Source organism: Bombyx mandarina, chromosome 25, assembly GCF_030267445.1.
Source record: "Bombyx mandarina strain Sakado chromosome 25, ASM3026744v2".
NCBI lineage: Eukaryota > Metazoa > Arthropoda > Insecta > Lepidoptera > Bombycidae > Bombyx > Bombyx mandarina.
In genome coordinates, this window is record NC_143231.1 from 12,089,809 (window position 1) to 12,113,504 (window position 23,696).

The 23,696-nt window shown below is 38.1% G+C and overlaps 1 protein-coding gene and 1 long non-coding RNA gene across 2 annotated transcripts in view; one reads left to right on the plus strand and one right to left on the minus strand.

Annotated features, from left to right (window-relative positions):
* LOC149499900 (uncharacterized) overlaps positions 1 to 23,696 on the plus strand; it is a 352,066-nt gene that overhangs the window by 244,951 nt on the left and 83,419 nt on the right. The window lies entirely within an intron of this gene.
* On the minus strand, positions 3,627 to 5,869 carry LOC149499901 (uncharacterized). The gene is made up of 2 exons (XM_089738546.1): positions 3,948 to 5,869; positions 3,627 to 3,700 (listed from the first exon to the last, which is right to left on the minus strand). The coding sequence occupies exons 1-2, from the start codon at positions 5,404 to 5,406 to the stop codon at positions 3,627 to 3,629; spliced, it is 1,533 nt and encodes a 510-aa protein (XP_089594672.1). The 5' UTR covers positions 5,407 to 5,869.

The window sequence follows — 23,696 nt, forward strand, 5'->3', positions numbered from 1 at the left end:
GTCTCTTAAATTACATGCCACTTGTGCACGATGCTCCGCTCAGTAAATTATTATTACTAGTGGCCGCCAAGTACTCGAAATTCGACTATAATTATTGATTTAAATTATAAGTTTGAGCATTATGGCTCTATTGTCAAGGACCATTCTTCTATAACCACAGAATTCGCAAAGGCTACGATATAGATAAATAATATTAAAAATAAACAATATTAATATATTATTATCAACACCCTAACTTTACTATTAAAAAAATATATAAACGATATAACCTAGACAGAAATCACTTTAATTATAACCAACAATGTAAATTAACTAAGGTTAACAAAATGCAACTAAATCTTGACAACAACTAAACTTTGACAATAATAACTTTGAATAATAAAATACAACGATTGTGCAACGATGTGAACGTCCGTCCGTCCCGGCTGCCGCAAGCAAAAGAGAACGATGTCTTGTGCCAACGCGCCTCGAGCCTAGACGCGCCCCTCCAACAACATCTCGCCACGCGCCTTCCCGACATCACACCATCCTTGACGTCACTTAGGCCACGCCTCCAATGTCATCATCATCTTCTAACACGGCCTCTCCTGACGGCGGAGCGTCCTCGCCCGCATTAATAGGTCCGTCTAGAGGTACTATGTCGTCATGGCGGTGTGATGGACCGGCGACAATACCTTCATCAGAGCTATTCTCATCACCTAAAAATAGATTGTTTGCATTAAAAATGACACACAGAAATGCAATATTATGTTGCTGACCGTTGGGAAGTTGTTGTTCAGTGACAATTTCCGTAGCATGTCTTCACAAATTCTTCCAGTGGCAGAGCCCTCAGGTTGCCCGAGACAGTGACCGCAGTATATCTCAAAATAAGTTAATTTATACAGTGGCAGAGCCCTCAGGTTGCCCGAGACAGTGACCGCAGTATATCTCAAAATAAGTTAATGTCTTATTGTATACAGTGGCAGAGCCCTCAGGTTGCCCGAGACAGTGACCGCAGTATATCTCATAATAAGCTAATGTATACAGTGGCAGAGCCCTCAGGTTGCCCGAGACAGTGACCGCAGTATATCTCAAAATAAAACAGGTGTCAGAGCCCTCAGGATGACCAACAAGTAGTAAAGACCGGCTTCATTTATGCCAGTTAAATGACAAAAAGAAACAAACCCAATTACTGTTACAAATTATGCTCACACTCGAAAAATGCGGTGCACACATCCGGCGTCCACTCTCCGTGCCAGGCACTTATAAATTCGGCAGCAGCTTCCGTGGTCTTCCCAAGTGAGCCAGAAAGAAGCTTCAGTTCATAACGTCCATGTGGCAGCGCACGCACTATTTTGTACGGGCCACGCATACCAGAATCCAGCTTTCCAACAGATTGGCTATTCTTATGCACGAAGACCACGTCGTTTTCATGGAAAGTACGCGGGGGTTTGCGCCGTTCATTTACTCGAGTGTCCTGCTGTTTTCGGTTTTTGTCCAGCAGTTGAGAAGCTCTTTGTCGGGCAAGCTCGCGTAAGGTTTCTCTGTTGGCACTTGTTCCTTCTAGAGCCACATCGCGTACAACGGAACGAATGACGGGCGTCACAGCATCGCTACCAATTAACAAATATAAAGGTGAATATTGAGTGGACTTTTGTTTCGTAACGTTCAGGGTGAGCTGCAGTTTCCACAAAACTTCTGACCAATTTTCGTTTCTGAAATTTACCTCCACACGAATCATGTTAAGAACTGTTCTGCAATATCTCTCAGCCTGACCGTTACTCTGGTGCATCTCTGGCGTTATAAAGAATAAATTACTACCTACGTCTGATACCCATTGTCTAAATAATCTATTTTCGTACATTCTACCCCTATCGGTTACAATCTGCCTAGGTGCACCAAATAAAGATACAGCGTTTTCAAATACTAATTTTAACTCTGTTGCATCCTGCTTACGCATAGGATTTAGTAGACAGAACTTACTATAAGCGTCAATTATCAAGACAACAAATTTGTAACCGTTCGATTCGGGAAGAGGACCCAAGACATCACTATGTACCGTGTCAAAGGGTACGTCCGGTTTCTTCCACGACTCGATCGGCTGCAAGGGTTGACGTGGTATTTTTTTGTGTGAAAGACATACTATACAATGGCGTACATATTTACGAACAAATTGTCTTAGACTAGGAAACCAAAAATGGTTTAATATTAGATCAAGCGTCTTATCTACTCCAATATGATGATGCTCATCATGAAAGATTCGTAACAAACTGAGGCGATGTCCTCTTGGAATATAACATAATAATTTACTAGGTTGGCCAACAGAATCAAATTTATAATAAAGAACATCATTTTTAGTTACATAGCGTGTCTCATCTAATTCACCGTTTTGTAACTTTTGTATTAAATTCCGAGTTTCTTCATCAGCACTCTGTGCTATCTGTGCCCAGTTATGCGGTCTACCAATTTCACAAACATTTATAGGATTACGACTTAGATAGTCGGCATGAGATAGCACAGCGCCCTTACGATACTCTAACGAAAAATCATAATCTTGTAAGTAGATCCACCACCGAGCGACTCTCGGTAGTAAATCTTTTTTACGTTGGGTAAGCTTCAAAGCGTTGCAGTCTGTAACTACCTTGAAATGTATACCTATGAGGTAGTGCCTGAAATGCTGCAGAGCCTTGACCACAGCGAGTGTCTCCAGCTCATAGGAGTGATAGCGTGGTTCGGCGCCTTGGGTAACTTTACTAAAATATCCCACCACGCGTTTATTATTATTCCCATGAGTCTGAAGTAAAACAGCTCCATACCCTCGAGAAGAAGCATCAGTGTGTACTTCTGTTAATAATGATGGATTAAATATATTGAGGACAGGTTCACTGGTTAAACGCGTAATTATATACTGGCGTACTTGTTCCTGTTCATCACCCCATTTAAACTCAACACCTTTACGAAACAGATTAGAAATACAAGCTGTTTGCAACGAATATGCAGGAATATAGCGCCGAAAATAACCCGCTAGACCTAAAAATTGTCTAGCTTGTTTAACATTACCAGGCTTCGGGGCTCTTGTCAATGCTTCTACTTTATACGCACTCGGCCTAACCTGACCATTGCTGATAGTTCTGCCCAAATATTCAATTTCGTTAGCAAGAAACTTGCATTTTTTTAAATTAATTGAGAAGCCCGCCTTAGTGTTTCAAAGATTTTACGCAGAGTATTTAGGCCTTCATCAATGGTCTGACTAGGTATTAAAACATCATCGATATAGATTAAAGCCCTCCCTGTCTCACTAAAGGCTTTCAGAGTATTAGTTATAATACGTTGATAAACAACCGGGGCATTGGCTAACCCGTAAGGCATTTTCAGGTATTCAAAATGACCTTCGGGTGTCACAAAGCCGGTTTTGTGAATGGAGTCTTTTGCTAAAGGAATCTGGTGGAAACCAGTGGCCATATCGAGGCTTGTAAAATATTTTGCGCTACCTAACCGGTCAATGTGATCGTCTATTAACGGCAATGGATAGCGATCCTTCACAGTATTCGCATTAAGAGCCCGAAAGTCCACGCACATCCTGTCGCTGCCGTCCTTTTTCTTAACTAGCAATATCGGACTCGAGAACTCCGATTCAGATTCCCTAATCACACCTTTATCAAGAAGATCCTTAATAATTTCTCTAACGCGAAGTTTTTCGCTAAATGATAATTTGTAAGGTCTGTAAACAATAGGAGTTTCATTGCTGAGTCGAATTTGCATGGATCCAGTTGTAACAGTACTGGCCGCGGTACCAGTTATAAGGTATTTTGAAAATTTTCGTACCAAAGCTAATAATTTATTTTTTTCTTCACCTGTTAATGAAGTATTCACGGTAGGGATTGAATTAAGTTCAGTTGTCTCAGCAGTAAAAACCTTTTCTACCCGAGTTAAGCGCTGTATGCCCTTTTTCCTAATATAGGTGACACCTTCCCGATTCAAAACGTCAGTACCGATTATGACTGGGGTATTCATGAACTTGTCACTAACAATTTGAAAGTCTATTTCTAGAGTAATTTCGGGAAACTCAACCGTCAAAGTAGTAAAATAGTGAGATTCAGTGTCACAGTCACCAATTCCTCGTAACACGCAAAATGAGGGTACTCGTTTACATTGAAAATGTTTTACAATTGATTCAGACATAAGCGAGACTGTGGATCCACTATCTATCAGGATATCGACTGGTACACCCTGTACGATCGCAGTAGCTATATCATTTTTTCTATAGTCATTTACAGTATTACGGCAAAAATTCACGTTAGATTTTCCACGAGCTTTAGAACGCTGCTTAAAGAAACACTGCTCTACTTTATGGCCCAGCTTTTTACAAAAAGAGCAAGGTTCAGGCTTCTGCACAGAGGAGCTGGCAGCGGGTACAGATGTGAATCTATCATTCACAGTAGGCGAACGTTTTCTCGTTCGCTTAGGGCAATTCACTTGTCTATGGCCAAATGATCCACATACGTAACAACCGGTTCTACTAGAACTATGCTCTCTTTTACGTGATGAGAATTGTGTATTATGAAAGCGACCAGCGACAGTGCGAGTATTATGATTTGTTTTTGTTTGAGGTGTAGGTTTTACATATATGGAGAAAAACTCAACTAAATCGTTAGGCAATAACCTCGCGTTTGTAGCGGCCGCACGAATTTGTGGATCAACAATACCCCGGATCACTATTGCTGAAACTAATTCGTCACTAAGTCCATTTACTATACGAAGACGCAATAAAGATCGCCTAACATATTCCGCGTATGTAGGATAGTTGTTGGAATCGGTTTTCATAACATCAAAAAGGATATTTGCAACATCTACCCGACGGGGACACAACGGCTTAAACTCACGTTTAAAATTAGACCAGCTACGGTCATTTGTGACCCATTCATTTAACCACGCACGTGCATCGCCTTTAAGGCAATTACCAATATGAGATAAACACTCCCTATCGGTCCACCTATAAATGGCACGTGCATGATCAACTTCATCACACCAAACATTAATATCATTAAAATCGGGATCAAAGTTTGATATATAAATATGGTTCGGCCTTACCAGATTCAATTCATTAATTGCGCTTACAATTTTACCGGCTACCTCGGCAGCGACGCAATCGTCAGCGGAAACTCGTGGAACCGGCGTAGGCACCAATGGCGGTGTCGTGCTTTGCTCAGAAGCCAGAACCACGCATGGCATCACAGCACTGCCCGCCGATCCCGATGACTCCACCGCAGGCTGCCTCTCAACAACAGTCGCTATACCAGACCTTGAATTGTCTTCCAACGCATTCAGGCGAGATACAATCGCTTGAAGTTGTTGGTACAGTCCAGGATTCGGAGAACGTTCACGTGTTTTACTATTTTTACCTCTACCTGTACTTGACTTTGACATTTCGACTTTGTTTTAGAACAATGTTTCAGAATAGCACAGTAGGCTTAAGGATACACACAAAGCTATGAAAACTTTATGCGTATCCCACTTCTGATATTATCAACACCCTAACTTTACTATTAAAAAAAAATATAAACGATATAACCTAGACAGAAATCACTTTAATTATAACCAACAATGTAAATTAACTAAGGTTAACAAAATGCAACTAAATCTTGACAACAACTAAACTTTGACAATAATAAATTTGAATAATAAAATACAACGATTGTGCAACGATGTGAACGTCCGTCCGTCCCGGCTGCCGCAAGCAAAAGAGAACGATGTCTTGTGCCAACGCGCCTCGAGCCTAGACGCGCCCCTCCAACAACATCTCGCCACGCGCCTTCCCGACATCACACCATCCTTGACGTCACTTAGGCCACGCCTCCAATGTCATCATCATCTTCTAACAATATATATATTAATACGTGAAGCAAAAACTTTGTACCCCTTTTTACGGAAATTGCGCGGACGGAGGAGTATGAAATTTCCCACACTTATAGAGAATATAGAGAAGAAGTGCACAATGCTAATTTTTTTTTTTAAATAATGCATAAAAGGAACATTAAATCAATAAAGAAAACATTACACACACTACATATCATGTATTTGACGCACACACGCATGCATACTATTTATTGTCAAACTTTTGTTCTTGACGTCTGTTGTCAAATTGAGAATAGATTAAATATTGTTTGTCTTTGTTAACATTTTTTATAGTGTAGTCTTGGCGAAATTTGTGATTATAGAAGTATAAAATACAATCATAATAGTGTACCAACTTACAATTCCAATTAATTATAGTCGAATTTCGACTACTGCGGGACCTCTAGTACTGTCAATTTGACCGCAAACTTTAACGATAAACAAATGAGTTATATGCGTGTGTGTGTGTCAAATACATGGTAGTGTGTGTAATGTTTTTTTTTAATTGGTTCAATTTATTTTTTGTGTATAATTTATAAAAATATTAACATTCTGCACTCCTTTTCATTATTCTCTATAAATGTAGAATATTTCGTACCTACTCCTCCGTCCGTGCAATTTTCGCTAAAAGGGGTACAAAATTTTTGCTTCACGTATTTAATACATAGATTATGTAAATTTTAATTATCATGAAGAAAAGAAGCATTTTCATATTCACACGAAACCTCTCTCCTAACGTTTACGTGGCGCACTAATTTTTAATGAAAGCGAACATGAACTTTATTCGTAGTTATTTAAAAAAAAGCTTCTCCATTCAAAACTTTATAATTAAACTTAACCAATTAAGGCTATCTTTTATGAATACTCAACTTTAGTACCTTCTTAGTGAACTACGCTCGGGTCGGCGTAAATAATTCAAAGAATTCATGCGCTTTTCATGGTTTTCCACTTCGTTGGCTTTGATTGGAAAATAGGATTTTTCGTGAAAAGTTGTTAAACATTTTACAAATCCGACCCAGGCGAAGGGATAAAAAATATCCGTCGCCACCCAAAATATCCGTCTTGTCGGATCCTTCCTCGTATCCACTCTCGGTGCTTTTACGTTCTTCAAGCACCGGTCAGCGTCCTCGTCGATTACAATGAAGAGTTCGACGTGTAAACTAACCCATAGGTACAACCCACTGAGTTTCTCACCGAATCTTACTAGTGGGTCGCGATTCCGATCCGCTGGTAGATTCAGCGAAGCACTGCTCTTGCTAGGGCTAGTGTTTTTTTTTATTGCTTAGATGGGTGGACGAGCTCACAGCCCACCTGGTGTTAAGTGGTTACTGGAGCCCATAGACATTTACAACGTAAATGCGCCACTCACCTTGAGATGTAAGGTCTCAGTATAGTTACAACGGCTGCCCCACCCTTCTAGCAGAAACGCATTACTGCTTCACGACAGAAATAGGCGGGGTGGTGGCACCTACCCGTGCGGACTCACAAGAGGTCCGATCACCAGTAACAACCAGTGTTAGCAAATTCTCTCAAGTTGAGCACGTGAGCTCACCTACCGGTCCATGCGTAGTTACAATAGTCCCTTAGGCTACCAAAGATTAAGTAGAAAAAAAAGTTAAAGGTTTTTGCTTTAGATCAATCGCCCAGTATTTTTAAGGAGCCCGCTAAACAATGTTGTTACCTAAATACAATTGTTGCAACGCAGTAGTCGATTAAGTACTATTGTTACCTAAGCACGACTGGCGCTTAAGCGCTAATGTTACCTAAACGTAAATATGTTACATACTTTTACCATAACTAGTGGTCCCGCAGTAGTCGAAATTCGACTATAATTGGAATTGTAAGTTTGTACACTAATATGATTGTATTTTATACTTCTATAATCACAAATTTCGCCAAGGCTACACTATAAAAAATATTAATAAAGACAAACAATATTTAGTCTATTCTCAATTTGACCACAGACGTCAAAAACAAAAGTTTGACAATAAATAGTATGCATGCGTGTGTGCGTCAAATACATGCTATATAGTGTGCGTAATGTTTTGCTTTATTGATTTAATGTATCTTTTATGCATTATTTAAAAAAAATATTAGCGTTGTGCATTTCTTCTCTATATTCTCTATAAGTGTGGAAAATTTCATACTCCTCCGTCCGCGCAATTTTCGTAAAAAGGGATACAAAGTTTTTGCTTCACGTATTAATATATAGAAGATAATGACAATAGTTCTGCATGAGTATAGACCCAGAGCACGAAGTGTGGTCAAATTAATTAATAAGTTTATTATTATTACGGTTTAATATTCTCGTTTTAAGAACCGATCTGCCTAGTTAAGTGATTTTGTTATGTCTTCTCGTAAGAGATAAACCCTTTAAATAGTGTATACTAGACTAAAGTGTACCAAGATTAGCGTATCAAAAATTCAAGGCATGCATACGTGCAAGGAGCGCATACTATGCTTTTAGAGCGTTTCCCAACTGTACGTACACCGTGGAGTCACTAAATGTATTATGGACAATGGATGTGGCAGTTTATTTTTTTTATTATTTTATGAAAATTCACATTATTTTTTATTATTGTTAATGCTTGTTATTTCTATTGGATGGATTTTTGGTCACGATCCAGAAAGTCAAATCAAGAAAATGCATCTCCAAATTCCCGACGAGCCATTTTTTTTATTTCCCTTGTAGCCAGGCGAGCTCACGGCCCTCCTGATGGTGAATGGTTACCGTTGCCCATGGACTTCAGCAATGCTAGGGGCAGAGCCAAGCCGCTGCCTTCCTTCTGTTCGTAGCAAATACATGGATAATCTATAACTGAATTAAGGCAGTGGACTCAAATTGGAGTGGAGATTGGGACAGATGACGCTTACCGATCGCGGAGGCCAAGACTTACTCAGTAAAGTTAGTAAGTAATCAATTTAATGCCATAAAATTTATTGCATTCCATAATCAACCGCGTCGTTTAAAATGTACAATACATTTTTCTAGTCTTTTTTAAAGTCAGTTCTATGTGTTTGCATGATGATAGAGCATAAAAATTGGATATTATTTTTCTAGTATTTCAGTGGTTTATAACATAATACGGTATACGTATAGCAAAAAAAAATCTATATATATATTAAAAGAGGACTCCTCTTTAATTGACAGTGAAAACGTACCTTAGTACAGTCAGTAGTTTTTTAGTATTACGATTCCAAATTTCTATTATTTCGTACATCGAAGACACTAAGCTGAAAAGTGCCAATTAATATTGTATACGAAGAGCTAATTACAAGATTGTCACATATTGTACGTATGTACGTGTTTCTTTAATCATGAACAGTAATATATTATATTAGACAGATCTTGTAGTTTCGTCCATGCTTACATTGAAATTTAAAAAAACTCCTTTTTAAATATTAGTTGGTGTAACGTTGGTTTACAGTAGTGGCTGGAGTTAAACTCTCGTTTAACTAACCAAAGGTCAACATTTCATGTTATTTACATCATTTTGCTGTTTATTTTTAAAAAACGACTCGAATCTGCATTAAGGTTTCTACGTAATTCTGATTAGATTTACGAAAAACAGTAATGTTACGCGCTGGGGTTAGGGATAAATAAATATTCCACCAAAGTACAACTAAAAGCTGTATTCAACACTTAGAACACTTAAAACACTTCACAAACTGGTGGTAAGACCTCTTGTGAGTCCGCGCGGGTAGGTACCACAACCCTGCCTATCTCTGCCGTGAAGCAGTAATGTGTTTCGGTTTGAAGGGCGGGGTAGCCGTTGTAACTATACTGAGATCTTAGAACTGATATGTCAAGGTGGGTGGCGCATTTACGTCGTAGATGATTATGGGCTCCAGTAACCACTTAACACCAGGTGGGCTGTGAGCTCGTCCACCTATCTAAGAAAAAAAAAGCTCTTTAAAATTTTAAATTCGCTTCTTCCGCTTCGCTTCAGGTGATCCGTTCGCTGTTTCGCTTCGAGTAGTTCTTATTACTAACTAACTGCGTGCCATCTCTGCAACGCTTTCATAGTTGATACGACATCCCTAGAATTATCGAAAATATTTCACAAAAGTCGAGTATTGTATGTTTCCGCTATCTGACAATAGATGGCGTTGTACTTCTCAAACGTTATAGATGCTACTATATCCTTCGATATTAGTTCGGCTATTCAGCGATAGAGGGCGTTACTGTTACCGCTGTAACAGCACTGTAAAAAGTACGTGACGGTACTTTTATTAGGGTATCCTACTGCTAATAGATCATTGATATGTTAGTAACAAAAATTGATTTTACTGAAGGAAATCAATTATTGAACTACTATTAAGCGGAAGCAAAACTAATAAACAAGTTAAAAGAATCTACACAGATCAATAAACCTTGTGTTATCCGGTTAATGCTGTCTTAATTAAAGTACTGTTTGACTCACAGTTTTGTATGTCCAAAACAAAGTAACCAACAACCAACTCCCACTTATTTTGGGCCATGAACCAAAAATATAACAACTCAACTTTGTCTTTAGAAGTTTGAAAACAGTGACTTCTTAAGATTAGCCTCGTTAATTTTAATTGGTACACCCAAAGAATATCGATGTTTTAATATTAATTTAGAAGCCAAGTTTTCTGTTATTATTCTTGAAAATTTTGGTTTCACGTTAGATGATATTCTATGAATGCATTTATATTCATAGTTAATAGCTAGTTTTGATCATAGTTATGGTTATGGTTTTTGTCGCTGGGATGACTAAAATTTTGATATTAGTCGATTGGTTTACTTTGGAATAAAGGCTGCATTGCTAAATCCAGTAAGTGAAATAGTCATAGCAGTATTACCGTTTTAGTATGTGTTTCAATAAAAAGTGAATCACGAATGATGGTATTAAGGAAAAAGTAATTGTCGATGGCTAAATAGCTGACGAAGATAATATTAATGTGGTGGTAGGCATAGAGGACAAGATATTTGACAGATTCGTGAATCTCGCTTACGACAATTTCAAGATAAGCTTGCATTCATATTTACGAGTTCCGAACAATAACATTCGGACCGTCGGGCTGGCGGGAAATATTACTCAATTAGTAGATCTCCCTTTCGTCACAATCCCCAAATTAACAGCACTTTAATATTTATAAAGGGTTTATTATAACTAAAAAAAACATTTTAAAAATGTAATTTCTCAGACTTATCCAAAAGAGCCAGGAAAATCTGCGCCTTAACGTATCAACTAGGAATGAATAATGAAACGTTCCACCTTTAATATTATTCCGCATGATTCATTACCATTTATTGAAAATTTTAATTGAAATCAGGAAACGTACGTAACAATGGACTCTGCGGATTCTCCAATAAATTTCGGATCCAATCTTTTGTCTGACTGACACGTTATGTGATATCAATAATTGTGGTATAATTGCGAGAGATTTATTTTATAAATTATCATATTGGAAATATGCTGGACACTGTAAAGGTTTTTCGTGGAAATTGGAATTTATTGCGAAAATGTTCTGTATTTGTTAAATTACGCTAGCCAACAGATTAATTTAGTGTAGTGCTTGTAACGTAAACTCGGTACGGGCACAGGGCTCCTATGACCTTGTATCTTTTCAAGATAGCCCAAGGCTCATGAACTGTTGTAATACTGAACTTTTTAGATACAATTGATATTTTCTTAAGGTATAGGTAAGGTACAATGAAGAAATACAAACGTGTTTCCGTACTCAATACGATTTTCAAATGGCAAACATTTCCATACAGCCTTCGCAGCGCAGGCTATTCAATTACGCTTACCTATACCTAGTTCGGGATATTGCTCTGTACGTATAGTGGAGCTCAATAATATTTGCTCGTATCTCAGGGTTATTGCTTCAATATCGTTGCGGCTTGCACAAACAACGGTGCTCAGTGGTTAGTATTAGAAGCGTCTTCCGTGTATCAAATGTTGAATGCATTGTGACATGTACTGCTTTATATTAAGCCCCGAACTGGAGTTGTTGGTTGAATTTATTGGGTTAATGGGATTTAAGAAGAATTGACCGGATTAACAGGTTTTTTAAAATTCGGATTAACTATCATTAATTTGGACGATAGCAGTTTGACAAAGCAAGAAGCTAATGAAAGTGGTTTAAGTGAAAGAAAGAAGAAGGAAGGTAAATTTACGAGTTGAAATGTTGACGCTTTATAAATGATGTAGCCAGGTAACAGGTAAATTAATACTCATTATAGCTGCCAACTGCAACAACAAATATGAATAAAAAATAAGAATCACTGGTTAAGTCTCATATTAATTTTTAAATTGAAATTGGAATTTGCGGAAACATGGCCAATATTCAAGGTTCTTTGGAAACGAAATAATTTAAGGCATTTTAATTTGTCTATGTCTGTCTATTTTTTGTATCTTTGCTTCTTTTTGTTACTTCCCCTGTGATTTCTGATTGCCGTCACTTTCCATCAGGCATCCGTTTGCTATTCAAGACAATAAAAAAAAACTAAATACACAAAGTTAAAAAACTTTCATCTCACGAATTCCAAGCGTATTCTCCTTCCAAACATATACAAACAACTGGGATTCTCTAACGCAATACACTGTCTGAAAGCATTCCTTTAGAGCACGATTTCAAAATTTGCATACAACTTGATGGGTGCATCGAACTATCATTGTATGTACTAGTTAGTCTCTTTGGAACGATTTGCTTCACTTGCATACAGTATTTGTTCAGAGGAACTCGAAGCTGTTAATGTTAAGTAGTAAATTCAATCACTTGAAAGCATTGGAAGTCGTCGTGGCCTAAAGGATAAGACGTCCGGTGCATTCGTGTTGAAGCGATGCACCGGTGTTCGAATCCCGCAGGCGGGTACCAATTTTTCTAATGAAATATGTACTCAACAAATGTTCACGATTGACTTCCACGGTGAAGGAATAACATCGTGTAATAAAAATCAAACCCGCAAAATTATAATTTGCGTAATTACTGGTGGTAGGACCTCTTGTGAGTCCGCGCGGATAGGTACCACCGCCCTGCTTATTTCTGCCGTGAAGCAGTAATGCGTTTCGGTTTGAAGGGTGGGGTAGCCGTTGTAACTATACTGAGATTTTAGAACTTGTATCTCAAGGTGGGTGGCGCGTCTACGTTGTAGATGTCTATGGGCTCCAGTAACCACTTAACATCAGGTGGGCTGTGAGCTCGTCCACCCATCTACGCAATAAAAAAAAAAAAAAAAAAAAAACAATACCTAAGACGATTTAGCGTGAGAAAGCTGCAACTGGAAATTTATTAGTAAGATTTTTTAATAATTTAAACTTAAGCTTAAAACATTCGAAACGTGTGAAATAGTACTAGAATGAAAATGTATTTAAATTTGATATTAAAGTGATTTTTTTTAATTGCTTTCGTAGGCATACATTAGAATACAGCCAATTCAATGGTGAGGAGCTACTGTTGAACAAAGGCATCGGCAGAGCCAGAGATGCAACCAAACTATTGTTTGGAGACACTTGTTCTTATTTTCGTATGTGACCATTTCGTACGAAAGAATAAAATTAGCACCTAAAGCTGTGGAATGCGTATGTTGGTGCTGATTAAATTTTGAAATCGATTGAAATCCGTTCATCAATATTTGTATAGAAATACTGACAGAACATACTGACAGTCAATTTCCAAGATCATCAAGTAGTATCAGGTAATAAAAATGAATCCTAGAATTATCTAGGATTCATTTTTGTTTATGTAATTATACAAACACAGGATGTGATAATTTACATCCTTTATTTGTATAATTACATAAGTGGGGAAGAACATAATGTGAAGTTGGAAGAACTGATGATAACCGATGCAACTATTACCGGGGCAAAACCGGTCATTTAAGTAATCGATAGGTTTAGATTCACCGGTTTAATATTTTAATATTTGAAAAATCATTACACATTTCTCCGAAATAGTGATTAATACATTAGAGAAATAAAATTTAAATATTAAAGAAATCGTCACGGAAGTTTGAGAACAATGTGTATTTATAAAGCTGTAATGAGATAATAGCTCTCAAACGCAGGTAGTTTTTCACACCTTCACGGCATGATGCATCTTTTTCATGATCAAAAAATTATTGGCAATTAAATTTATTTATCTTCATTTTAAGTTAGAGTTTTCTAGTTTATTAAGCATTTACAAAGCGTGCTCTCCATATTTGAATCAGTGGAAACTAGCGATTGTCACTGTCATCTTTAAAGTAAGTTCCTGAAATAAATCCGTGTCGACAAAACCTAAGTCAAAAACTATGAAGACAACTAACTAAATTGTAGGTATACGACAAAGGGAAGATCTTCCACCGAGAAGGTGATATTGCTCGGTAGACCGACGGTCCGAATGTTGTTTTTCGGAATTTGTATATATGGAAGCTTATCTTGAACAGCTCACGAGACAGGCAACGGTCAAGTTTCAGGGACACGACCTTCAGCAATGAAGAAAGCGACGAAGAAGAAGAAAATCTTGAAAATGTCGTAAGCGAGTGTGGGTGACTATCGCCCGTAGGCACGGTCTCCGGAGGGGAGTGATGTGGGTGACTCACATGTATTTATTTATTTTATAATATTTTATTATAATTACACTACACAGCATTTGGACCGTCGGTCTACCGAGCAATATCACCTGCTCGGTGGAAGATCTTCCCTTTCGTCGTATAAGCCCCAAACTGGTGACCTGTGACGTGATGTGAACACGCAACCTTCGGATTCATCATCAGCGCATCATGAACTTCGGCTACCACAATCCCCGCATTCTCGCAAATAAAAGCACGTCATTGACAGTCGTCCCACAGCAAGCCAGCATCGCAGCCTCAACGGGACCATCGCAGCCGACTCACCGCGCTTCCTGGTCCTACGGCACGCAACTTCACTGCCTCATCACGTCGCTACAGTTCATCGCAGCCCACGACCGGATCATCAACGCTTGGGGTCACACATCTCCAGCGTGGCAGCTCTGCATCACATGGACTACGCACGACACGCTCGCAACATTCAAGCTGTCTCGACTCACCGCAGACTTCGAGCAGCACTGACGACAATCACGCAGCATTCAGCTCAATTTCGACTCACTGCAAACTTCGAGCAGCACTGGCAACACGCACGCAGCATTCAAGCTCAGCCTCGACTCACCGCAGGCTTCGAGCAGCACTGGCCCTTGCAAGCTAATCTCAGCACGGACAACGCTAACTAAAAATGACACGACCTTCAGTCTCGGAGGGGAGTGATGTGGCGGGTAGCCATCATACAACGCAAGGTAATTGACAGATGCCTGAATCTCGCTTACGACATTTTCAAGATAAAGCGCATATATACAAGTTCCGAACAACAACATTCGGACCGTCGGTCTACCGAGCAATATCATCCGCTCGGTGGAAGATCTTCCCTTTGTCGTTAATCAGCTCCAAAGCGATATTCAGGATATGATGCCTATCGCCACAGAAACAACAAAATATTTCAAAAAAAATACTGTGCTGATGCTCTATAAAGAGTGTATAATAAATTTAATAACCAAAGGTTTGACAACCAGATGAATAATAAAGGAATGCTTGTGATATAAACTGGGACCGATCCACTCAGTTGCAAAGGGGAGTTTAATGAATATTTCCATTTACGCCAGAGTAATAAACGTTGCTCAAGGAAATAGTGCGGGAGTTCGGGATTGTCAACATATGGTATAGAGCGAGAAGTTAATAATTTATGGGATGGGATTATTTGAGTAATTTTTCTGACACTTAAAATACTCGCTTACTATATTATATAAATAATAACAGAATGATTTAATTCTCTGCCTATCAGTTGTTTTGCAATAGAAAATATGTAGCTGGGCTTAAAGACTTTGATTAAATATAATATTCTAATTAATATCTACTCAGCTTCTTTTATAAAATTTCGAAAAAAAAAACCAACTGATTAGAGTTTTGGTATATTTAATAAATTTTATTATGAGGCTATCACGAGTTTTCAAAACAATTTAAAATTAAGATATTAATGTAATTTAAGGTTACAGAAAACCTCAATTATAAAAACTTAGAAGTTTTCTAAGTAATGGGTAAATCGTATGTGACCTTAACGGAGCATAACTCCTTTAGGCTTTAATTATTGGTGGTTAGAGGATATCTGATGTGAACTATTAAAAAAAAATCTCGAATCATGTATCTCAATTTCCTGCTTAAATTTGCTCCTAAAATTATTGATAGTCTGCGAAATTGAAAGGAAAAGACAAGATGGATTTCTGAAGAAATCGTGGTTGAGAAACATCAGAGATCTAGACTGGCCACACAGAACAACTATTTCGCTTGGTATCTGATCAAATTGGATACTGCAAACTAACGCCCGACCTTCACTAACAAGAAAAAGGGTACATTTCGACCCCAGTCGGTTATCTACAACCATTCATTTGAAGATTACTAAATAAAATTGAGAACTGATGTCTGAAGGACTACGAGGGCATTGGCGTTTTAGTATCCATTGACTTCTTAACCATTTCAAAATAGGCAAACCATAACTTAGTATTTCTATTATAAGGAAATTTACGTGAGCTCCAAGTGTCGGACTGGCAAGGTGTTGCGCAGCGCGGGTATGAATGGCAAAGTTTATTGTCGGAGGCCAAGACCCACTTCGGGGTCATAGCGCCAGCTCAGTAGTAGTAGTAGTATTAGTATAACCTAGTATGTATGTTAAAACAGAAGTGGAACTGGGCAGGACACTTATTCAGATAATATAAGGATGTCAGATGGACTTACCGAACTACTATGGCTGGGCCCAAAAGACAAAATAAATTTGGGGAGACAAGAAAAGATGGGTCGACTGTATATTAAAGACTGCCGGAACAAGTTGGATGCATCTAGCCAAGGACAGGGACAGGTGGAAAAGTATGGAGGAGGCTTTTATTCAAAAAGGGGCCATATAACAAAGAAAAAAGAAAAAATAACTATTTTATAATCTGATATATAATTGCATTGTTAAGTGGAAATAAAGCTATAACAATATTCATAAACTAGTATGTTGATATAGGTGGGCAAATAAAAAATATATTGGTCCAGCTCTTAGCTTATAGAACCCGTGTTATTGGCTTACTTATTGCGCGAAGCACCGCATAGCTTAATTAAGTGTTAAAACTCAATTAGTTGTAGTAGTAGTTAGTAATATGACCTTATATGACCTATCGGGTATTTATTGTGCATAAAGGTTGAATATTTTCTGTATATATTATGTAGTTTCGTAAAATAGCCCGTCAAATTTGTAAATTTGCCTAATTAACAGGAGTAGGGCGGACTGTTATCCGCACAGGTATAGCGATCTTATCATCACACGGTGCTCCAATAAGCAGCTGTCATGAGTAAAGCTGTCATTACTTGACATATTGTGAAGGGGCCTGAGGTGGCGTCTATGAACTATGCTCCTTTGTATTGGATCCTTAGATCAGCTGGATAGCTTAAGCTTTTTACGGAATTAGTTGAAGCTTGCTACCTTCAAACTATCAGAGATCTTTTTGCCACGGATTATCTGGATCTGGAATGTACTCCCCTCCATAGTCTTTCCCGAGCGCTATAACCCGTCCTTCTTTAAACGGAGTTTGAGAAGAGTCCCCAGCAATAAGTGACGATTGGACTGTTTTTCTGGCATTTTTATGAGTGACTACTTACCATCAGGTGAATTGTCGCTTGTCTGCCAACAATAGCAATTCATTTTTGTTAACAAGAATTATTGATCTGGGTGTAAATGGCGTTCGCTCTGTAAGCCTTTATAGTTTAGTTAAAAGTATTTCTAAAAGATATTACAGTCTGACAAACGTATTAAGAAACATTAAATTTCAACAATAAAACAGACGATGCTTTGAAAACAAGTTTCTTCAATAAAATAGGATTATAGTGAGCATTGCTAAAGCTACAAGACTTTTCTATTGTATTCTTAAAACTTTTATGAACTTTGTTTTTGTTTTCGTGAATTATAAAAAAAGCTATATAATGTAAGTGTCACACGTCAATGGACTCAAAATAGGTTGACCATTGTACTACTATTTTTATCAAACATATTGTGCTTAACAAATATTTGGTTTCAGATTTTTAACCGTCATCGCTGAAAATCTCTAAACATGATCGTCTTTACTACCACGTAAGTGGTCACCGTTGTTGGTGACCATTTTTAACTAGGTACAGCCAGTAGTGACAGGAAAGGTAGATGGCAAACGTCCTAGAGGACGCAGTCCCATGAGATGGTCGGACCAAATACGATCTTCTTTAAACATTAACTTCCACAATGCCCTTCATGAAGCTAAGGATCGCAGCAGATGGAGGGAAGTCGTACGGGAGAAACTGATGCAGCGCGGGAGTCACAACCCTCAGTAATGAGGAAAACGATGCGAGGAGGAGGAGCCTAGTTGCTACCTACCACCATAGAGTAGCAAACAACGTTTGAAGACATGTAATAGCGTTTGGGAAACGCTCTTTGGAAAACATTGTCTCCTGACAAAGAATTCTCATTTTTTGTTAAACGAAGTTAGCAGCCAATGATCCAAGAGAACTCTTTGTTCTTATTTTTATCTTAAAATGTCCCGTATCTTAAAAAAAGGCAATCAAGAAGCACCAACTTAGGAATGAACCGATAACAAACACGATCCTTAAAGATGTTGCACTGAACTTTATGGATTTAGAGTACCATTTTAAAACAAATTGCCTGTTTCAGGCCAAATTAAGCAATTATTATTATTAATATGTAGGATTACTGACGATACTTAGTTTAACAGAAAGTTGCTATCTCAGAACTTCAGCCCTAAATAAATTAAAAAATCTACGTCCAACAAGATTTTAATGCTAAATAATATAATTCCATTTATCTTAAAGGTAATAAATCTCACGGAACGTGTCCTTAAAACCGTATCTTATTTTTTAATCTAAAATTAAAAGGAGCATTCATGTTTCGTAGTATGTATATTGTGGTATATTTTGAATGCGGTCAATTGCTTTATTTTCGTGACAAATGGTCGCGATAAAAACGATTGGTTACGTGGCTTGAACTAATGAATATTTAAACCTCTATATAAAGTTTTGTGATTTTGAAGGCTTGGGGTTGTTGTGAGATTTGTGAAATTATAGAAATAAAATTATTTGTTAAGCTATAAAAGATTTTAAGCTACAAAAGACTTTTCATTTCATTTATTTTGAATGGAAAAAACTCTAAGTCCTGTTACATTTTAGCTATTTCCAAGCACCGGTCATAACAGCTATGTAATTGTTAGTCGCATTACTTACTTGTAAGCGTAGAGCAATCGACCTCAATTTCTCAAACTCTAAACCAATTCCGACCATTTAGATTAATGATATATTATCACGAAACACATTCCATCTCATTCAGTTAAATAAATCACATAACATAATCGAATCATTTAGGTCACATTAGTCATCGCTTTACATAAAGGCGATGTCCATAACTTCTGACAGACAATTTTTCATCCTACACAAATCGCTGGTCACCCTATTCTCCGTTAAAACTCTAAGGGTATCGAAACTAATCTATGGCACCTGTGACAAGAAAAATGTGAGTCCGACACGCGACCGGTCCTTTTAGCTCGACTCTAAAGTGCATTTCTAAGACGCCCTAAGGGATTACTGTGTCTCTTACGCTAAATGGCTCCGAAATAAAAGGGGTAGATAGGTACTCTGAATTATGCGCGCTGCTTTAGAAGAGTTGAGATGAGACTTTTAGTTTAATTTGTTTGTAAATATCTAAGCTCATATGTAATATGGAAATAAGATGTCTTTAGGGGATCTGTCTTTGAGTAGTTAGTAGATGAATTAATTTTAAATTAAAAGGATTGTGAAAGTTGTTTGGTGTATAGGTGTGATGCCTGGTGATGATGAGTATAGTATAGTATAGTATAGTATAGTATAGTATAGTATAGTATAGTATAGTATAGTATAGTATAGTATAGTATAGTATAGTATAGTATAGTATAGTATAGTATAGTATAGTATAGTATAGTATAGTATAGTATAGTATAGTATAGTATAGTATAGTATAGTATAGTATAGTATAGTATAGTATAGTATAGTATAGTATAGTATAGTATATAGTAGTAAAATCCCAATTCACTACCACACTCACAGAATACTTAGTGGATTTAGGAACATTTGTGATAAATAAAACTGTTTAATTGTTTTGTTGTTGTTAATACTTGTAAATTTAAAAACCGGTATCGACTGAAATGTAGATTTGTCCAGTTTTTGATGACGAGAATGAATGACGAGAGACAAACTTGAGAGATTTCTGACGCCTCAACCAATTAAGGAAGGCATGTGAGTTATGGATTTGTTACACTTATCTACATTAATAAGTATATATGATCCAGGGTAGACATTATCCTGTTGAACACCAAGTAAAACGAAGTCACTTTTTGATTCCTGATTTAATCAACAATATGTTATCTTAACAATTCACTTTAACACTTTTGCAACTTTAACCAGTACGTACAACAGTCACTGAATCACACAACGTAACAAGAATATAGTAAGTGCACCGGGCAAACGCAGTCGAACGAATGTCCAATGGGTTTTTTTTTTTTTTTTTTTTTTTTTTTTCCTACCTAAGCTGAGAGCCTTGAGAGGCTATGTCAGCGTAACCCTAACTTTAGTAGGTGAGCTCACGGGGCTCAACCTGACGATGTTGCTAACACGAACCCTAGCAAGAGCCGTGCTTCGCAGAATCTACCACCGGATCGGAAACGCGACCCACTGAGAAGATCCGGCGAGAAACTCAGTGGGCTGTGTCTGAGAGTTAATTTACTCGTCGAGCCCTTCGTCGCAAGCGACGGGTTCGACGAGAACGGTGACCGGTGCTTGAAGTACCTAAAAGCACCGTTAGTGGATCGGGAGGATCCGAGATGACGTGTTTTGGGCGACGTCGACTGCTTTCCATTCTGTCCGCAGGATCGGGAATGTAGTTACCGGCGGCCACGATGAGAGGGTTCTCGTGTCGTGCCGCTTTATCGAAGTGGTGTCCATTGCGAGGCACATACCGCCTTTTTATAACGGCCGGGGCACCTGGCTTGTGTATGAGTCACTCCTATTGCACGTGCTGTATAACAGAAATATCGTTAACGCCGTCAAGTATAAAATTACTATGTTTTCAAATTTACTGTATGAAACATGAGTATTCTCAAATGTTAACATTGAAGCAAGGGGTGACTTATCTATTAAATTTCGCGATCATCAAAAGAAATTCATATTTTGATTTGCTCTTTGGCATATTTGTTAATCATCTCGAGCACAAAGACTGTATGTAGGATCCGAGTTTGATTCCCGGTCAAAGTAGGTATCATTATATTTGGTATACGGGATCTAGATTTAGTTTTTTTTTTTATCTTACAATTCGTAACAAAACGCAGCAGAATTTTGAGGCTAAACCTGAAGACAACAGTGAACAATGTGAAGTCTTTGTGGCCTAAAGGATAAGGCGTCTGTCGCATTCGTGTTGAATGTTCGAATCCAATTTTTGTAATGAAATGCGTACTCAACAATTAATGTTCACGATTGACTTCCACGGTGAAGGAATAATATCGTGTAATAAAAATCAAACTTGCAAAATTATAATTTGCGTAATTACTAGTGGTAGGACCTCTTGCGAGTCCGCACGGATAGGTACCGCCACCCTGCCTATTTCTGCAGTGAAGCAGTAATGCGCTTCGGTTTGAAGGGTGGGGCAGCTGTTGTTAGTATACTTGAGACCTTAGACCTAACCATATGGTAGGCAGCGGCTTGGCTCTGCCCCTGGCATTGCTGACGTCCATGAGCGACGGTGACCACTTACCATCAGGTGGGCCGTATGCTCGTCTGCCTACAAAGGCAATAAAAAAAAAGACCTTAGAACTTATATCTCAAGGCGGGTGCCGCATTTACGTTGTAGATGCCTACGGGCTTCAGTAACCACTTAACACTAGGCGGGCTGTGAGCTCGTCCACCCATCTAAGCAATAAATAATAAATAAAAATTCTAAACACCAAGAGGGATTTAGAGCCGAAACATTTTGTACCAATTCCGCTGCTCGTAAAGCAATTCCAAAATTTTGAACGCAAAACTCTAACAACGAAGGCAAGCAAACAATTTGTAAGTCATGTTTACTCAATTACATTCGCGGACGATTTGCGGTTGAAATCGCGAGCAAAAATTAAGGGCCAAACCTCTCGACGAGTCGTCGCGTTACTTACTCAAACAATAACCGAAGAATGGAGACTTAAGTACACAGCACGTTGTTGTACGAAAGACAATTTTGTTAATTAAAAGGTTCAACATTAATTCGGGCCGTAAACAACTTGTACACAAACATTACTCGATTTGGTGTTAAACTTTGCGAATATTTTAAAATTTAGAAATTTATTTAGCTAATAGCACGCTTCGTGTTCAAAATACGTTTTAAATTTGGCAGCACGTTTACCAAGTCGATGAATTGTTTGAAATGGTCATGTCCATTTACGATTTGGAATCTAGAATGAAATACACTTTTAGCGCAACCTCTGTGTGTGATGTGTATTTCTTCAAATTAGGTAGTCGAAATTCGACTATAATTAATTGAAATTATAAGTTTGTACACTACTGAGATTCAATTATCAAAGTCTATTTATTTTATTACACTTCTACGAGGGCTGCACTAAAAGTATCGGGAATGGAATATTTCCACTGTTCCTGTCATATTAAAATCTTTTTAATTGAAAACTTCTTGGTTTTAAAAATCGAATACCATTTATTTATTTAAAAAAAGATTCTCGGTCTTGTCACGAGGTTTTGTCAAACTTGTTTAGTCGTTGAGAAAATGGAATTGACTCGAGAAAATTCAAGAGCGATGATTTATTATGACTTTTGAAGTGGTTTAACACAAAAACAGTGTGTTGACCGGCTGATTTCTGCATTTGGTGATGAAGCACCATCCAAAACCACAATTTATCGCTGGTTTGCTGAGTTTCAACGTGGACGTGTCAAGCTCAGTGATGATCCCCGTCAAGGTCGTCCAAAAACTGCAGTCACCCAAGAAAACGTTGATGCTGTACGTAAGCTGATTGAAAAAGATCGACATGTGACATACCGAGAAATTCAAGCAACTTTAGATATTGGCATGAGTCAAATACAAATAATCTTGCATGAACAATTAGGTGTAAAAAAGCTGTTTTCCCGATGGATACCGCATTCGCTCTGTGAAGAGCAAAAAGCGGCTCGCGTTACTTGGTGCGTCAGAACTCTCGAAAGATTCCACGCAGGATCCTCAAATGCTGTATACAACATTGTATCAGGTGACGAATCCTGGATATACGTGTACGAACCCGAAAAAAAAAACCAGTCAAGAGTTTGGGGGTTCGAAAATGAGTTAAAGCCAACAAAAATTGTTCGTTCACGGAGTGTTGCAAAAAAAATTGTGGCCATGTTTGTCTCCAAAACCGGCCATGTTACGACTATTCCTCTTGAGGGACAAAGAACGGTTAATGCAGAATGGTATGCTAGCATTTGTTTGCCACAGGTCGTTTTTGAACTCCGTAAAGAGAACTGCAACCGCCGCATCATCCTCCATCACGACAATGCGAGTTCTCACACCGCGCACAGAACAAAAGAGTTTTTAGAGCAAGAAAACATAGAATTATTAGACCATCCGCCGTACAGCCCCGACCTAAGCCCTAATGATTTCTATACTTTCCCTAAAATAAAGAATAAATTGCGTGGACAGAGATTTTCATCACCTGAAGAAGCTGTGGACGCCTACAAAACAGCCATTTTGGAGCCCCAACTTCCGAATGGAATGGTTGCTTCAATGATTGGTTCCATCGTATGA

What these genes read in the sequence shown, in the direction of transcription:
- LOC149499901 (XM_089738546.1), bottom strand. Translation starts at nt 5,406, where the DNA reads ATGTCAAAGTCAAGTACAGGTAGAGGTAAAAATAGTAAAACACGTGAA. An exon ending in TGACGTTTTGAATCGGGAAG is followed by an intron (nt 3,701 to 3,947) that starts GTGTCACCTATA and finishes TATTGTTTACAG; the next exon opens with ACCTTACAAATTATCATTTA.